General features: G+C 47.3%; 1 protein-coding gene across 1 annotated transcript; it reads right to left on the bottom strand.

Annotated features, from left to right (window-relative positions):
• Positions 1–6,629: 6,629 nt before the first annotated feature.
• LOC135548995 (probable U6 snRNA-associated Sm-like protein LSm4) lies at positions 6,630–14,740 on the bottom strand. The gene is made up of 2 exons (XM_064979066.1): positions 14,477–14,740; positions 6,630–6,983 (listed from the first exon to the last, which is right to left on the bottom strand). The coding sequence occupies exons 1-2, from the start codon at positions 14,738–14,740 to the stop codon at positions 6,630–6,632; spliced, it is 618 nt and encodes a 205-aa protein (XP_064835138.1).
• Positions 14,741–17,455: the final 2,715 nt, after the last annotated feature.

Here is a 17,455-nt window from a genome sequence, read left to right as displayed (position 1 = left end):
TCTGATGTGTAGTCTGATGTGTAGTCTGATATACAGTCTAACTGATGTGTAGTCTGATGTGTAGTCTGATATACAGTCTAACTGATGTGTAGACTAACTGATGATTGATACGTTCCCCTCACATTCTGCTTTGATAGATCAGAACTTAGTCAATTCATATTTCAAAGACTTTTAAGCCTTCCAGTAGATAGCATCAGTTAACTGAACTGTAAAACACAAAATACTTTTTAATGTAGCATTTAAAAGATTATGTTTCATCCGTTGAATCATTTTTAAAGTACATTTTAGATGTTTAATGTCTGAAAGGGGTATAATAGTTTACAGACAGACAATATGTTCCAAATGCCACCCTATTCCCTGCATAGTGCATACCTTTAGACTAGGGCTATAGGGCTATAAAGTGCATAGCATATAGTACACTGTATATGGAATAGGGGACACACATACATAATACATTATAATTCAAGGTTGCAATAGCAATTGAGCTGTCAGACAATGTTTGTAAATGTGTGTAAATTCCCTGCTGAAGTACCAAACCATTCCATTTGACATATTTTTCAGGAGTTTCAACCTATACACAACAGAGTATATGTTTAATTCATGTTGCTGAGAAGTCAGGATCTGATCATTGTTTATGTTGTTTATGATGATGAGAGGTGGAGGAAGTGGATGAGGAGAAGTGGAGGAGGAGGAGGAGAGGAGAATCAGGAGAATCAGGAGAGGAGGAGCAGGAGAGGAGGAGCAGGAGAGGAGAAGAGGAGCAGGAGAGGAGAAGAGGAGCAGGAGAGGAAGAGGAGGAGGAAGAGGATGAGGAGAAGAGGAGAACGGAGGGGGTGGTGGAGCAGGAGAGGAGAAGAGGAGCAGGAGAGGAGAGGAGCAGGAGAATAGGAGCAGGAAAAGAGGAGGGGAGGAGAGGAGAAGGAGCAGGAGAGGAGAAGAGGAGCAGGAGAGGAGAAGAGGAGCACGAGAGGGGGAGAGGAGCAGGAGAGGAGAAGGTGGAGCAGGAGGGGAGAAGGGGAGGAGAGGAGAAGGTGGAGCAGGAGAGGAGAAGAGGAGCAGGAGAGGAGAGGAGGAGCAGGAGATGAGAAGGGGAGGAGAGGAGAAGGTGGAGCAGGAGAGGAGAAGAGGAGCAGGACAGGACAAGGGGAGGAGGAGAAGAGGAAATAAGGTATGATTGTCATTATGGAGCAGATCTAAAGGTGCAACTCAGTGTAATGCAGTCAGTCTCCCAGCGATATCTCCAAGATGGCCCACACAACTCCTCTCCCAGCGATATCTCCCAGTTTGCCCACACAACTCCTTTCCTCGAGATATCTCTCAGATGGCCCACGCAACTCCTCTCCCAGCGATATCTCCAAGATGGCCCACACAACTCCTCTCCCAGCGATATCTCCCAGTTTGCCCACACAACTCCTTTCCTCGAGATATCTCTCAGATGGCCCACGCAACTCCTCTCCCAGCGATATCTCCCAGATGGCCCACGCAACTCCTCTCCAAGAGATATCTCCCAGATGGCCCACACAACTCCTCTCCCAGCGATATCTCCCAGATGGCCCACACAACTCCTCTCATCGAGATATCTCTCAGATGGCCCACGCAACTCCTCTCCCAGAGATATCTCCCAGTTGGCCCACGCAACTCCTCTCCTCGAGATATCTCTCAGATGGCCCACACAACTCCTCTCCTCGAGACATCTCTCAGATGGCCCACGCTGCTCCTCTCCTCGAGACATCTCTCAGATGGCCCACGCAACTCCTCTCCCAGCGATATCAACCAGTTGGCCCACGCAACCCCTCTACTCGAGATATCTCTCAGATGGCCCAAGCTGCTCCTCTCCTCGAGACATCTCTCAGATGGCCCACACAACTCCTCTCCTAGATATATCTCCCAGTTGGCCCACGCAGCTCCTCTCCCAGAGATATCTCCCAGATGGCCCACGCAGCTCCTCTCCCAGAGATATCTCCCAGTTGGCCCACGCAACTCCTCTCCTAGAGATATCTCCCAGATGGCCCACGCAACTCCTCTCCTAGAGATATCTCCCAGATGGCCCACACAACTCCTCTCCCAGCGATATCTCCCAGATGGCCCACGCAACTCCTCTCCTAGAGATATCTCCCAGATGGCCCACACAACTCCTCTCCCAGCGATATCTCCCAGATGGCCCACACAACTCCTCTCATCGAGATATCTCTCAGATGGACCACGCAACTCCTCTCCCAGCGATATCTCCCAGTTGGCCCACACAACTCCTCTCCTAGAGATATCTCCCAGTTGGCCCACGCAGCTCCTCTCCTCGAGACATCTCTCAGATGGCCCACGCTGCTCCTCTCCTAGAGATATCTCCCAGTTGGCCAACACAACTCCTCTCCTAGAGATATCTCCCAGTTGGCCCATGCAGCTCCTCTCCTCGAGATATCTCTCAGATGGCCCACGCAGCTCCTCTCCCAGAGATATCTCCCAGATGGCCCACGCAACTCCTCTCCTCGAGATATCTCCCAGATGGCCCACGCAAAACCTCTCCCAGAGATATCTCCCAGATGGCCCACGCAGCTCCTCTCCCAGAGATATCTCCCAGTTGGCCAACACAACTCCTCTCCTCGAGATATCTCCCAGATGGCCCACGCAACTCCTCTCCCAGAGATATCTCCCAGATGGCCCACGCAGCTCCTCTCCCAGAGATATCTCCCAGTTGGCCAACACAACTCCTCTCCCAGAGATATCTCCCAGTTGGCCAACACAACTCCTCTCCTAGAGATATCTCCCAGATGGCCCACGCAACTCCTCTCCCAGAGATATCTCCCAGATGGCCCACGCAGCTCCTCTCCCAGAGATATCTCCCAGTTGGCCAATACAACTCCTCTCCCAGAGATATCTCCCAGTTGGCCAACACAACTCCTCTCCCAGAGATATCTCCCAGATGGCCCATGCAGCTCCTCTCCTCGAGACATCTCTCAGATGGCCCACACAACTCCTCTCCTCGAGATATCTCCCAGATGGCCCACGTAACTCCTCTCCCAGAGATATCTCCCAGTTGGCCAACACAACTCCTCTCCTAGAGATATCTCCCAGTTGGCCCACGCAGCTCCTCTCCTCGAGACATCTCTCAGATGGCCCACGCAGCTCCTCTCCTCGAGACATCTCTCAGATGGCCCACACAACTCCTCTCCTCGAGATATCTCCCAGATGGCCCACGCAACTCCTCTCCCAGAGATATCTCCCAGTTGGCCAACACAACTCCTCTCCTAGAGATATCTCCCAGTTGGCCCACGCAGCTCCTCTCCTCGAGACATCTCTCAGATGGCCCACACAACTCCTCTTCTCGAGACATCTCTCAGATGGCCCACGCAGCTCCTCTCCTCGAGATATCTCTCAGATGGCCCACACAACTCCTCTCCTCGAGACATCTCTCAGATGGCCCACACAACTCCTCTCCTAGCGATATCTCAGATGGCTCTACACTTCTCACCCCTCCCCTCCTCTCCTGGATATCTCCCAGATGGCTCGACAATCCTCACCCCTCCCCTCCTCTCCTGGAGATATCCCAAATGGCTCTACACTTCTCAGCCCTCCCTTCCTCTCCTGGAGATATCCCAAATGGCTCTACACTTCTCACCCCTCCCCTCCTCTCCTGGATATCTCCCAGATGGCTCGACACTTCTCACCCCTCCCCTCCTCTCCTGGATATCTCCCAGATGGCTCTACACTTCTCACCCCTCCCTCCTCTCCTGGATATCTACTAGGTGGCTCTACACTTCTCACCCCTCCCCTCCTCTCCTGGATATCTCCCAGATGGCTCTACACTTCTCACCCCTCCCCTCCTGTCCTGGAGATATCCCAAATGGCTCTACACTTCTCACCCCTCCCCTCCTCTCCTGGATATCTCCCAAATGGCTCTACACTTCTCAGCCCTCCCTTCCTCTCCTGGAGATATCCCAAATGGCTCTACACTTCTCACCCCTCCCCTCCTCTCCTGGATATCTCCCAGATGGCTCGACACTTCTCACCCCTCCCCTCCTCTCCTGGATATCTCCCAGATGGCTCTACACTTCTCACCCCTCCCCTCCTCTCCTGGATATCTACTAGGTGGCTCTACACTTCTCACCCCTCCCCTCCTCTCCTGGATATCTCCCAGATGGCTCTACACTTCTCACCCCTCCCCTCCTGTCCTGGAGATATCCCAAATGGCTCTACACTTCTCACACCTCCCCTCCTCTCCCGGAGATATCCCAAATGGCCCACAGAACTCCTTACACGCAGGCTGGGGGCAGTGCCAGGGTGTGGGTGTGCGTGTGAGTATCTGCGTGCGTGTGAGAGTGTCTGCGTGCGTGTGAGAGTGTCTGCATGCGTGTGAGAGTGTCTGCGTGCGTGTGAGAGTGTCTGCATGCGTGTGTGAGTGTCTGCGTGCGTGTGTGAGTGTCTGCGTGCGTGTGTGAGTATCTGCGTGCGTGTTTGAGTGTCTGCGTGCGTGTGTGAGTGTCTGCGTGCGTGAGTGTCTGCGTGCGTGTGAGAGTGTCTGCGTGCGTGTGTGAGTGTCTGCGTGCGTGTGTGAGTGTCTGCGTGCGTGTGAGAGTGTCAGCGTGCGTGTGAGAGTGTCTGCGTGCGTGTGTGAGTGTCTGCGTGCGTGTGAGAGTGTCTGCGTGCGTGTGTGTGTCTGCGTGCGTGTGTGAGTGTCTGCGTGCGTGTGTGAGTATCTGAGTGCGTGTGTGAGTGTCTGCGTGCGTGTGTGAGTGTCTGCGTGCGTGTGTGAGTGTCTGCGTGCGTGTGAGAGTGTCTGCGTGCGTGTGAGAGTGTCTGCGTGCGTGTGTGAGTCTGTGTGCGTGTGTGTGTCTGCGTGCGTGTGAGTGTCTGCGTGCGTGTGTGAGTGTCTGCGTGCGTGTGTGAGTGTCTGCGTGCGTGTGTGTGTCTGCGTGCGTGTGTGAGTGTCTGCGTGCGTGTGTAAGTGTCTGCGAGAGTATCTGCGTGCGTGTGTGAGTGTCTGCGTGCGTGTGTGAGTGTCTGCGTGCGTGTGTGTGTCTGCGTGCGTGTGTGTGTGTCTGCGTGCGTGTGAGAGTGCCAGCCAGAACACACACACAGCACAGACGGGAGACTTGGCAACGTGACCTGCCACAGAGGGCTCTTCTCTGCCAGGACAAAGGATGAATTTGCTAGAGGTCCTTCCAGTGGTCATTCCAATGTTTTTCAGTTTCAGTCTACTTTACATTGCCTGCCTGTCTTTGTCTCTCTGTCTCTCTGTCTCTCTGTCTCTCTGTCTCTCTCTCTCTCTGTCTCTCTCTGTCTCTCTCTCTCTGTCTCTCTCTCTCTCTCTCTCTGTCTCTCTCTGTCTCTCTCTGTCTCTCTCTGTCTCTCTCTGTCTCTCTGTCTCTCTGTCTCTCTGTCTCTCTCTGTCTCTCTCTGTCTCTCTCTCTCTCTCTCTCTCTCTCTCTCTCTCTCTCTCTCTCCTGGGGCGATGTGTGATTGAGCCAATTGAAGATAGAAACATTATAATACAATGTAAATATCAGTATGAAGGATGCTAGCTTTTATGAATTAAAGTTCATTCAAGTTAAACTGTTTTCTGCTGCTGGCTCCAATGTGTCCATTGGGTCTCAGGAATAGTTTGGTTTTGGATCATTCCACCTTAAACAAGCAGAAGAAAGAGGATTTGAACACCCACCTTGTTCTGAAATCCTTTCTGTTGCTGGAAACAGAGAAGATTAGCATTCCTGCACATTATTTGTTTGAAATATAATTTGATGTCTAAGAAATTAAGCTAATTGATTGCATCCAAATCGGTAATTTTAATATATAGGATTCATTTACAGTATACTGAACAAAAATATAAACGCAACTTGAGTCAATTGAAATAAATAAATTAGGCCATAATTCATGATTTTTACATGACTGGGCAGGATGCAGCCAAAGATGGGCCTTGGAGGGCATAGGACCCCCCACTGGGGAGCCAGACACACCCACTGGGGAGCCAGACCCACCCACTGGGGAGACAGACACACCCACTGGGGAGCCAGACACACCCACTGGGGAGCCATACACACCCACTGGGGAGCCATACACACCCACTGGGGAGCCAGACACACCCACTGGGGAGCCAGACACACCCACTGGGGAGCCAGACACACCCACTGGGGAGCCATACACACCCACTGGGGAGCCAGACACACCCACTGGGGAGACAGACACACACACTTGGGAGCCAGACACACCGACTGGGGAGCCAGACCCACCCACTGGGGAGCCAGACACACCCACTGGGGAGCCAGATACATTTACATTTACATTTAAGTCATTTGGCAGATGCTCCACCCACTGGGGAGCCAGACACACCCACTGGGGAGCCAGACCCACCCACTGGGGAGACAGACACACCCACTGGGGAGCCAGACCCACCCACTGGAGAGCCAGACCCACCCACTGGGGAGCCAGACACACCCACTGGGGAGCCAGACACACCCACTTGGGAGCCAGACACACCCACTTGGGAGCCAGACACACCCACTGGGGAGACAGACCCACCCACTGGGGAGCCAGACCCACCCACTGGGGAGCCAGACACACCCACTGGGAAACCAGGCCCAGCCAATCAGAATGAGTTTTATCCAACAAAATGGCTTTATTACAGACAGAAATACTCCTCAGCAGCCCCGTCCCCGATCCCCGTCAGACGATCCCTGTCCCCGATCCCTGTCCCCGATCCCCGTCCCCGATCCCCGTCCCCGATCCCCGTCCCCGATCCCCGTCAGACGATCCCCGTCCCCGATCCCCGTCCCCGTCCCCGATCCCCGTCCCGATCCCCGTCCCCGATCCCCGTCCCCGATCCCCGTCCCCGATCCCCGTCCCCGATCCCAGTCCCCGATCCCCGTCCCCGATCCCCGTCCCCGATCCCTGTCCCCGATCCCCGTCCCCGATCCCCGTCCCCGATACCCTGGACTGGCGTAGTTACACGTGGTCAGCGGTTGGGAGGCCGGTTGGACGTACTGCCAAATTGTCTACAATGTTGGAGGCAGCCGACGGTAGAGAAATTAAGATTGAATTCTCTGGCAACAGCTCTGCTCTGGTGAACATTCCTTCACAGCACTGACCTCAGCTCACTGTTGAATATAACATCACTGTTGAATATAACACCACTGTTGAACATAACATCGTTGTTGAATATAACATCAGCATATGACATCACTGTTGAATGTAACACCAGAATATAACATCACTGTTGAATATAACATCACTGTTGAATATAACATCACTGTTGAATATAACATCAGAACATAACATCACTGTTGAATATAACATCACTGTTGAATATAACATCACTGTTGAATGTAACACCAGAATATAACATCACTGTTGAATATAACATCACTGTTGAATATAACATCACTGTTGACTATAACATCACTGTTGAATATAACATCACTGTTGAATATAACATCAGAATATAACATCACTGTTGAATATAACATCACTATTGAATATAACATCACTGTTGAATATAACATCACTGTTGAATATAACATCAGAATATAACATCACTGTTGAATGTAACATCACTGTTGAATATAACATCAGAATATAACATCACTGTTGAATATAACATCACTGTTGAATATAACATCAGAATATAACATCACTGTTGAATATAACATCACTGTTGACTATAACATCACTGTTGAATATAACATCACTGTTGAATATAACATCACTGTTGAATATAACATCACTGTTGAATATAACATCACTGTTGAATATAACACCAGAATATAACATCACTGTTGAATGTAACAACTTGGTACTGACCTCAGCCCACTCGGCCCTGGTCTGTCTGGCCTAGTCTGTCTGTCTGGTCTGGTCTAGTCTGTCTGGTCTTGTCTGTCTGTCTGGTCTGATATGTCTGGTCTGTCTGGTCTGGTGTGTCTGGTCTGTCTGGTCTGGTATGTCTGGTCTGTCTGGTTTGGTCTGGTCTGGTCTGTCTGGTCTGGTCTGTCTGGTCTGGTCTGGTCTGGTCTGTCTGGTCTGGTCTGTCTGGTCTGGTCCTTCTGGTCTGTCTGGTCTGGTCTGTCTGGCCTGTCTAGGCTGGTCTGTCTGGTTGGTCTGGTCTCGCGTCTGTCTGTCTTTCTTGTCTGTCTGGTCTAGTCTGTCTGGTCTGTCCGGTCTGATCTGTCTGTCTGTCTTTCTGGTCTGTCTGGTCTGTCTGTTCTAGTCTGTCTGTCTGGTCTGTCTGGTCTGTCTGGTCTATTACATTTACATTTAAGTCATTTAGCAGACGCTCTTATCCAGAGCGACTTACAAATTTGTGAATTCACCTTCTGACATCCAGTGGAACAGCCACTTTACAATAGTGCATCTAAATCATTAAGGGGGGGGGGGGGTGGTGAGAAGGATTACTTATCCTATCCTAGGTATTCCTTGAAGAGGTGGGGTTTCAGGTGTCTCCGGAAGGTGGTGATTGACTCCGCTGTGGCTGGCAGCTGGTACTAGCCAGTACAACAGGTACACTGGACAAATGCAGCAGACAGAGCAGAGCAGCCACACCAGCCACACTGTCTGGTCTGTCTGGTCTGTCTGGTCTGGTCTGTCTGGCCTGTCTGGTCTGGTCTGTCTGGCATGTCTGGTCTGGTGTGTCTGGTCTGTCTGGTCTGGTCTGGTCTGGTGTGTCTGGCCTGTCTGGTCTGGCCTGTCTGGTCTGGCCTGTCTGGCCTGTCTGGTCTGGTCTGGTCTGGCCTGTCTGGTCTGGTCTGTCTGGTCTGGTCTGGTCTGTCTGGTCTGTCTGGTCTGTCTGGTCTGTCTGGTCTGGCCTGTCTGATCTGGTCTGTCTGGTCTGGTCTGTCTAGTCTGTCTGGTCTGTCTGGCCTGTCTGGTCTGGTCTGTCTGGTCAGTCTGGTTTGTCTGGTCTGGTCTGTCTGGTCTGTCTGTTCTGTCTGGCATGTCTTGTATGTCTGGTCTGGTCTGTCTGGCATGTCTGGTCTGGCGTGTCTGGTCTGTCTGTTCCGGTCTGCTGTGTCTGGTCTGTCTGGCCAGTCTGGTCTGGCCTGTCTGGTCTGGTCTGTCTGGCCTGTCTGGTCTGGTCTGTCTGGTCTGTCTGGCATGTCTGGTCTGGTGTGTCTGGCCTGTCTGGTCTGGCCTGTCTGGTCTGGTCTGGTCTGGTCTGGTCTGGTCTGTCTGATCTGGTCTGGTCTGGTCTGGTCTGGTCTGGTCTGTCTGGTCTGGTCTGTCTGGTCTGTTCTGTCCGGTCTGGTCTGTCTGGTCTATCTGGTCTGGTCTGTTCTGGTCTGTCTGGTTTATCTTGTCTGGTCTGGTTGATCTTGTCTGATCTGTTCTGTTCTGTTCTGGTCTGCTCTGCTCTGTCTGCTGCATTTGTCCAGTGTACCTGTTGTACTGGCTAGTACCAGCTGCCAGCCACAGTGTTTCTACATCTCTGTTTGGAGAGAAGGGCTCCCCCAGGGCATTAAACAGAGAGAGAAATGGGGAGAGAGAGTCTGGCTGTGACCCAGAGTGTAAAGCGCCAGACTAGCAATGAGTTCCTCCCCCTAAATGATGAGGCAGCCAAAATATTGAACATCTGATGAGGCAGCCAAAATACTAACCATCTATTGAGGCAAACAAAATACTATCTGATGAGGCAACCAAAGTACTGACCATCTGAGGCAGCCAAAATACTAACCATCTATTGAGGCAAACAAAATACTATCTGATGAGGCAACCAAAGTACTGACCATCTGAGGCAGCCAAAATACTGACCATCTGATGAGGCAACCAAAATACTATCTGATGAGGCAGCCAAAATACTATCTGATGAGGCAGCCAAAATACTATCTGATGAGGCAACCAAAATACTATCTGATGAGGCAGCCAAAATACTATCTGATGAGGCAACCAAAATACTGACCATCTGATGAGGCAACCAAAATACTATCTGATGAGGCAACCAAAATACTATCTGATGAGGCAACCAAAATACTGACCATCTGATGAGGCAGCCAAAATACTATCTGATGAGGCAGCCAAAATACTATCTGATGAGGCAACCAAAATATTGACCATCTGATGAGGCAGCCAAAATACTGACCATCTGATGAGGCAGCCAAAATACTATCTGATGAGGCAACCAAAATACTATCTGATGAGGCAGCCAAAATACTGACCATCTGATGAGGCAACCAAAATACTATCTGATGAGGCAACCAAAATACTATCTGATGAGGCAACCAAAATATTGACCATCTGATGAGGCAGCCAAAATACTGACCATCTGATGAGGCAGCCAAAATACTATCTGATGAGGCAACCAAAATACTATCTGATGAGGCAACCAAAATACTGACCATCTGATGAGGCAGCCAAAATACTATCTGATGAGGCAACCAAAATACTATCTGATGAGGCAACCAAAATACTGACCATCTGATGAGGCAGCCAAAATACTATCTGATGAGGCAACCAAAATACTATCTGATGAGGCAACCAAAATATTGACCATCTGATGAGGCAGCCAAAATACTGACCATCTGATGAGGCAACCAAAATACTATCTGATGAGGCAACCAAAATACTGACCATCTGATGAGGCAGCCAAAATACTATCTGATGAGGCAACCAAAATATTATCTGATGAGGCAACCAAAATATTGACCATCTGATGAGGCAGCCAAAATACTATCTGATGAGGCAACCAAAATACTATCTGATGAGGCAACCAAAATACTATCTGATGAGGCAGCCAAAATACTGACCATCTGATGAGGCAGCCAAAATACTATCTGATGAGGCAACCAAAATACTGACCATCTGATGAGGCAGCCAAAATACTATCTGATGAGGCAACCAAAATATTGACCATCTGATGAGGCAGCCAAAATATTGACCATCTGATGAGGCAGCCAAAATACTATCTGATGAGGCAACCAAAATATTATCTGATGAGGCAACCAAAATATTGACCATCTGATGAGGCAGCCAAAATATTGACCATCTGATGAGGCAGCCAAAATACTATCTGATGAGGCAACCAAAATATTATCTGATGAGGCAGCCAAAATACTGACCATCTGATGAGGCAGCCAAAATACTATCTGATGAGGCAACCAAAATACTGACCATCTGATGAGGCAGCCAAAATAAAATATTAACTCAAGAGGAATCAAATCAAATACACTAAAATGGAGCTATATACAGGAAGTACCAGATCAATGTGGAACTATATACAGGAAGTGCCAGATCAATGTGGATCTATATACAGGAAGTACCAGTACCAGATCAATGTGGAGCTATATACAGGAAGTGCCAGATCAATGTGGATCTATATACAGGAAGTACCAGTACCAGATCAATGTGGAGCTATATACAGGAAGTACCAGTACCAGATCAATGTGGATCTATATACAGGAAGTACCAGATCCATGTGGACCTATATACAGGGAGTACCAGTACCAGATCAATGTAGAGCTATATACAGGAAGTACCAGATCAATGTGGAGCTATATACAGGAAGTACCAGTACCAGATCAATGTGGAGCTATATACAGGAAGTACCAGTACCAGATCAATGTGGAGCTATATACAGGAAGTACCAGATCAATGTGGAGCTATATACAGGGAGTACCAGATCAATGTGGATCTATATACAGGAAGTACCAGATCAATGTGGTGCTATAGAAAGGAAGTACCAGATCAATGTGGAGCTATATACAGGGAGTACCAGATCAATGTGGATCTATATACAGGAAGTACCAGATCAATGTGGTGCTATAGAAAGGAAGTACCAGATCAATGTGGAGCTATATACAGGAAGTACCAGATCAATGTGGTGCTATAGAAAGGAAGTACCAGATCAATGTGGAGCTATATACAGGAAGTACCAGATCAATGTGGTGCTATAGAAAGGAAGTACCAGATCAATGTGGTGCTATAGAAAGGAAGTACCAGATCAATGTGGAGCTCAGATCTCAGAAGGCTTTCCGCCACACTGCCAGGGTAAATCTCAGAAGGCTATCCGCCACACTGCCAGGGTAAATCTCAGAAGGCTTTCCGCCACACTGCCAGGGTAAATCTCAGAATGCTATCTGCCACACTGCCAGGGTAAATCTCAGAAGGCTTTCCGCCACACTGCCAGGGTAAATCTCAGAAGGCTTTCCGCCACACTGCCAGGGTAAATCTCAGAAGGCTATCCGCCACAATGCCGGGGTAAATCTCAGAAGGCTTTCCGCCACACTGCCAGGGTATATCTCAGAAGGCTATCCGCCACAATGCCGGGGTAAATCTCAGAAGGCTTTCCGCCACACTGCCAGGGTAAATCTCAGAAGGCTATCCGCCACAATGCCAGGGTAAATCTCAGAAGGTTTTCCGCCACACTGCCAGGGTAAATCTCAGAAGGCTTTCCGCCACACTGCCAGGGTAAATCTCAGAAGGTTATCCGCCACACTGCCAGGGTAAATGTTTGTACCAAAATAGTAATGTAATAAAATCTGTCATGAAGGCCCGATGAAATGACTCATGTTTGCCAGCCTACCACAGACCGTCTCCGTACGGGACATCAGCTACTCGACATCGCTCACTTGCCACGGGTCTGCTGCTCGCTACCGTTCATTAAATAGCTGTTATGTGGTGACATTTACCCGGAGTAAGCCAACCTTTGGAAACGAAAACCCCACCGACGAAAAGGAGGACAAATCACGTAAAAAAAAGAACGTCTTGTGAGAAATGTAGGTTTGGAGATAAAGTAGTTTCAAGAGGCTGGCTACAGTATGAGGCTGGGGCTGTGGTGATGAGATGAGTTGTTATGTGTGTCGCCAATATGCTAAAGATATGCTAAAGATAAAAAACAGAAACAACTAATTTGTCATTGGAAATTAAACGATGACGCTGGAGAACATTCGTGACCATGAACACAGCAAGGGTCACATTGCCTGCGTGTCTCTGTGTCCCGGACTCGGAAGCCTCTCCTCTTTACACCCTTTGTGGTGGCGCTAACGGCAACGTCAGAGCAGACCAGCACGGAGATGAAGATCCTGTTTAGGACTGTACATGCCATTGGCAAGAAGGACAGACCACATAATGATTTATGAGTGGATGTGTGAGTAAGTGGAAATGTTGTTACATTTGTAGCTAGTTTTTTTTCAAGTCTATTTCACAGCCGTGGTCCAGTATTGGAGATTATTTCTCAGCTCTCGATAAGCTTTGGTTCACCTCAAAATAGTTTCTAAATACCATAAAATGATAGGCCTCCTGATGCTGACATGGAACTCCATGTTTTTGTTATATATATATATATAGTATAGTGATTGTATATATAGTGTGTATACATATATATAGTATAGTGATTGTATATATAGTGTGTATATACAGTCTAGGGAGTGTGTATATAGTGTGTGGATATATATATACATATATATATATATATATATATAGTATAGTGATTGTATATATAGTGTATATATATATATATAGTATAGTGATTGTGTATATAGTGTGTATATATATATATAGTATAGTGATTGTGTATATAGTGTGTATATATATATATAGTATAGTGATTGTGTATATAGTGTGTATATATATATATATATATATATATATAGTGATTATATATATAGTGTGTATATATATATATATAGTGATTGTATATATAGTGTGTATATACAGTCTAGGGAGTGTGTATATAGTGTGTGGATATATATATAGTATAGTGATTGTATATATAGTGTGTATATACAGTCTAGGGAGTGTGTATATAGTGTGTATATATATATATAGTATAGTGATTGTATATATAGTGTGTATATACAGTCTAGGGAGTGTGTATATAGTGTGTGGATATATATATATATATATATATATATATATATATATATATATATATATATATATATATATATATATATATAGTCTAGTGATTGTGTATATAGTGTGTATATATATTTATAGTCTAGTGATTGTGTATATAGTGTGTATATATATATATAGTATAGTGATTGTATATATAGTGTGTATATATATATAAATATAGTATAGTGATTGTGTATATAGTGTGTATATATATTTATAGTCTAGTGATTGTGTATATAGTGTGTATATATATATATAGTATAGTGATTGTATATATAGTGTGTATATACAGTCTAGGGAGTGTGTATATAGTGTGTGGATATATATATATATATATATATATATATATATATATATATATATATATATATATATATATATATATAGTCTAGTGATTGTGTATATAGTGTGTATATATATTTATAGTCTAGTGATTGTGTATATAGTGTGTATATATATATAGTCTAGTGATTGTGTATATAGTGTGTATATACAGTCTAGTGAGTGTGTGAAGTGTCAGTGCAGATAGTTTGGGTACCATTAAATGACTACGTAGCAGTCTGACTACTTAGCAGGGCTTGGGGTTATAAGCGGAGCCTGTTGGTCAAAGAGCCGAGGCTCTGGTGCCATTAGTCGGATAGTAGCAGAGTTAACAGTCTATGACTTGGGTGGCTGGAGTCTTTGGAAATTCTATGGCCTTCGTCTGACACCGCCTGATATAGAGGTCCTGGGAGCTTGGCCCCAGTGATGTACTAGGCACCATCCTCTGTAGCGTTTTGCAGTTAAGGGCGTTGCATTTGCCATACCAAGCGGTGATGCAGTTTGTCAAGATGCTCTCGATGGTGCAGAACGTCTTGAGGATCACAGTGCTCATACCACATCTTTTCAGCCTCCTGAGGGGTAAGAGGCACTGCCGTGCCCTCTTCATGACTGTGCGGGTGTGGGTGGATTATATTAGGTCCCAAATGATGTGGATGCCAAGGCACTCAATCCGCTCCACAACAGCCTCATCGATGTGGATGACTTGTTCTCTCCCCTCTTTCTGCTATAGTAGTCCATGATTAGTTCCTTGGTCTTAATGACATTGAGGGAGAGGTTGTTGTCTTGACACCACACTGCCAGGTCTCTGACCTCCTCCCTATAGGCCGTCTCATCGTTGTCAACACCACCGTCGTGTTGTCAGCAAACTTGATGATGGTGTTGGAGTCGTGCAGTTGTGAGTGAAGTACAGGAGGGAACTGAGGGGCCGCCGTGTTAAATGTGTGGCGAAGGTGTTCTATCTTCACACCCTAGGGGCGGCTTGTCAGGAAGTCCAGGATCCAGTTGTACAGGGATTGGTTCAGTCCCAGGGGAGGAGCTTGGGGAGGAGCTTGGAGGGCAGTCTGGTGTTGAACGTTGAGCTGTAGTCAATGAACAGCATTCTCACATTTGTGTTCCTTTTGTTCAGGTGGGAAAGGGAAGTGTGGAGTGCAATAGAGATTGCATCATCTGTGGATATGTTGGGGCGGTATTCAAATTGCAGTGAGTCTAGGCCGGGTGTCCACCGCATTGTAATGGGAGATAGAGAGATGGGGGGAGGGGAGTTAGTGATAATGGGAATCGGACCGTATTTTTCGACTTTATGCCTAGTTTTACGTCCAAAGAAAGCATTTATATCGGCACATCTTCAAAAGTAAACGTTTGAACGTTCACCTGTGAATACAGCAGGAGTCTGTTGAGTTACTGTAATTAAACATCTCCTTATTTTACACATTTATTCATTAGGCTGATGTGATTCATATGCATAGTGCTGACATCATTTAGATTTTTAATTCTTATCTGCCGTGGCTGGGGACTGTCTCTGCTTGCCTGCTTTCTAAAATCACTTATCTCACCTCGTCCCCCGGTAGGTGAGAGAGAGAGAGTCTGCCTCTTCTTGCCGTCGGTGAGCCAAATGGCCAAGAGTGACAAATCAAAAGTGGGGGCAAAAACTTCCTGTTGGCGGGTGGCGGTGGCGGTGGAGCGTCACGGGAGAGGCGGCGGGCGCAGCGGGCGCCGGGAAACGCAGCCTGGGCAGATGGAGGCTGGTGCAGCGATGCGGAGCGAACAGATGGTCCCCCCAAACTTGATATACGAAATTAATAACGTTTCTCAAATAGAATTCAGGAACATGGAATACATTAACTCAATTTTAATAACAGCATTTTTCCCCTTCCCCACCGCGTGTAATTTGCAAGTCAATGAGAGAAACGAATGGAGAGGGTGACACAAATAGGCAATATATCACAGTTACGAGGACATTTTTAGTCATAACTGATAATGCACAATAAACAGGTGGTTGCCAGAATATTGGTTTTAAATTTCAAACCCATCTGCCTAACTCCCTGGTCATACCCACGGTGAACAATAGATAACCTTCATCTGTAAAGGTCATGTGGAACACTGCATCTTATACAGGTTGATTCATCATAGCAAATATTTACATCAATATAATTCTGCTTTTCAGAATAAGAGGTTATTTACAACATTGGATTAATTAAACTGATGCTCTGATTTATTCAACACTGAGGGTGTGAGCCCTACGCCACCCTATTCCCTATATAGTGCACTACTTTAGACCAGAGACCAATGGAACCCTATTCCTTATATATATAGAGCACTACTTTAGACCAGAGCCCATAGGGAAAAGATGGCCATTTGGGATACACTTTAAATGCTATTCAGTTAGATGTGTATTGAACATCCTCATAATTAAAGGAGAGTAGACCTTGTTGACATCAGGGACTCTCTCTATTCAACATCTTCCCAGTCAGTCTGTCTCTACTCAACCTCTCCCCAGTCAGACTGTCTCTACTCAACCTCTCCCCAGTCAGTCTGTCTCTATTCAACCTCTCCCCAGTCAAACTGTCTCTATTCAACCTCTCCCCAACAAGACTGTCTCTATTCAACCTCTCCCCAGTCAGTCTGTCTCTATTCAACCTCTCCCCAGTCAGACTGTCTCTACTCAACCTCTCCCCAGTCAGTCTGTCTCTATTCAACCTCTCCCCAGTCAGTCTGTCTCTACTCAACCTCTCCCCAGTCAGTCTGTCTCTACTCAACCTCTCCCCAGTCAGTCTGTCTCTATTCAACCTCTCCCCAGTCAGTCTGTCTCTACTCAACCTCTCCCCAGTCAGTCTGTCTCTATTCAACCTCTTCCCAGTCAGACTGTCTCTATTCAACCTCTCCCCAGTCAGACTGTCTGTATTCAACCTCTCCCCAGTCAGTCTGTCTCTATTCAACCTCTTCCCAGTCAGACTGTCTCTATTCAACCTCTCCCCAGTCAGACTGTCTCTATTCAACCTCTCCCCAGTCAGACTGTCTCTATTCAACCTCTCCCCAACAAGACTGTCTCTATTCAACCTCTCCCCAGTCAGACTGTCTCTACTCAACCTCTCCCCAGTCAGACTGTCTCTATTCAACCTCTCCCCAGTCAGACTGTCTCTATTCAACCTCTCCCCAGTCAGACTGTCTCTATTCAACCTCTCCCCAGTCAGTCTGTCTCTATTCAACCTCTCCCCAGTCAGTCTGTCTCTACTCAACCTCTCCCCAGTCAGACTGTCTCTATTCGACCTCTCCCCAGTCAGTCTGTCTGTATTCAACCTCTCCCCAGTCAGTCTGTCTGTAT

The sequence above is a fragment of the Oncorhynchus masou genome, chromosome 12 (assembly GCF_036934945.1).
Source record: "Oncorhynchus masou masou isolate Uvic2021 chromosome 12, UVic_Omas_1.1, whole genome shotgun sequence".
Taxonomy (NCBI): domain Eukaryota; kingdom Metazoa; phylum Chordata; class Actinopteri; order Salmoniformes; family Salmonidae; genus Oncorhynchus; species Oncorhynchus masou.
The sequence above is the reverse complement of the archived record's forward strand: the minus strand, read 5'-3'. Positions and strand labels throughout refer to the sequence as shown.

Excerpts from the sequence above, each read along its gene's own strand:
- LOC135548995 (XM_064979066.1), bottom strand. The coding sequence starts at position 14,740 with ATGAAGAGGGCACGGCAGTGCCTCTTACCCCTCAGGAGGCTGAAAAGA. Across the intron at positions 6,984-14,476 it reads CAAAGACTCCAGCCACCCAA|ACAATTTGGCAGTACGTCCA; the intron begins GTCATAGACTGT and ends CCAACATTGTAG.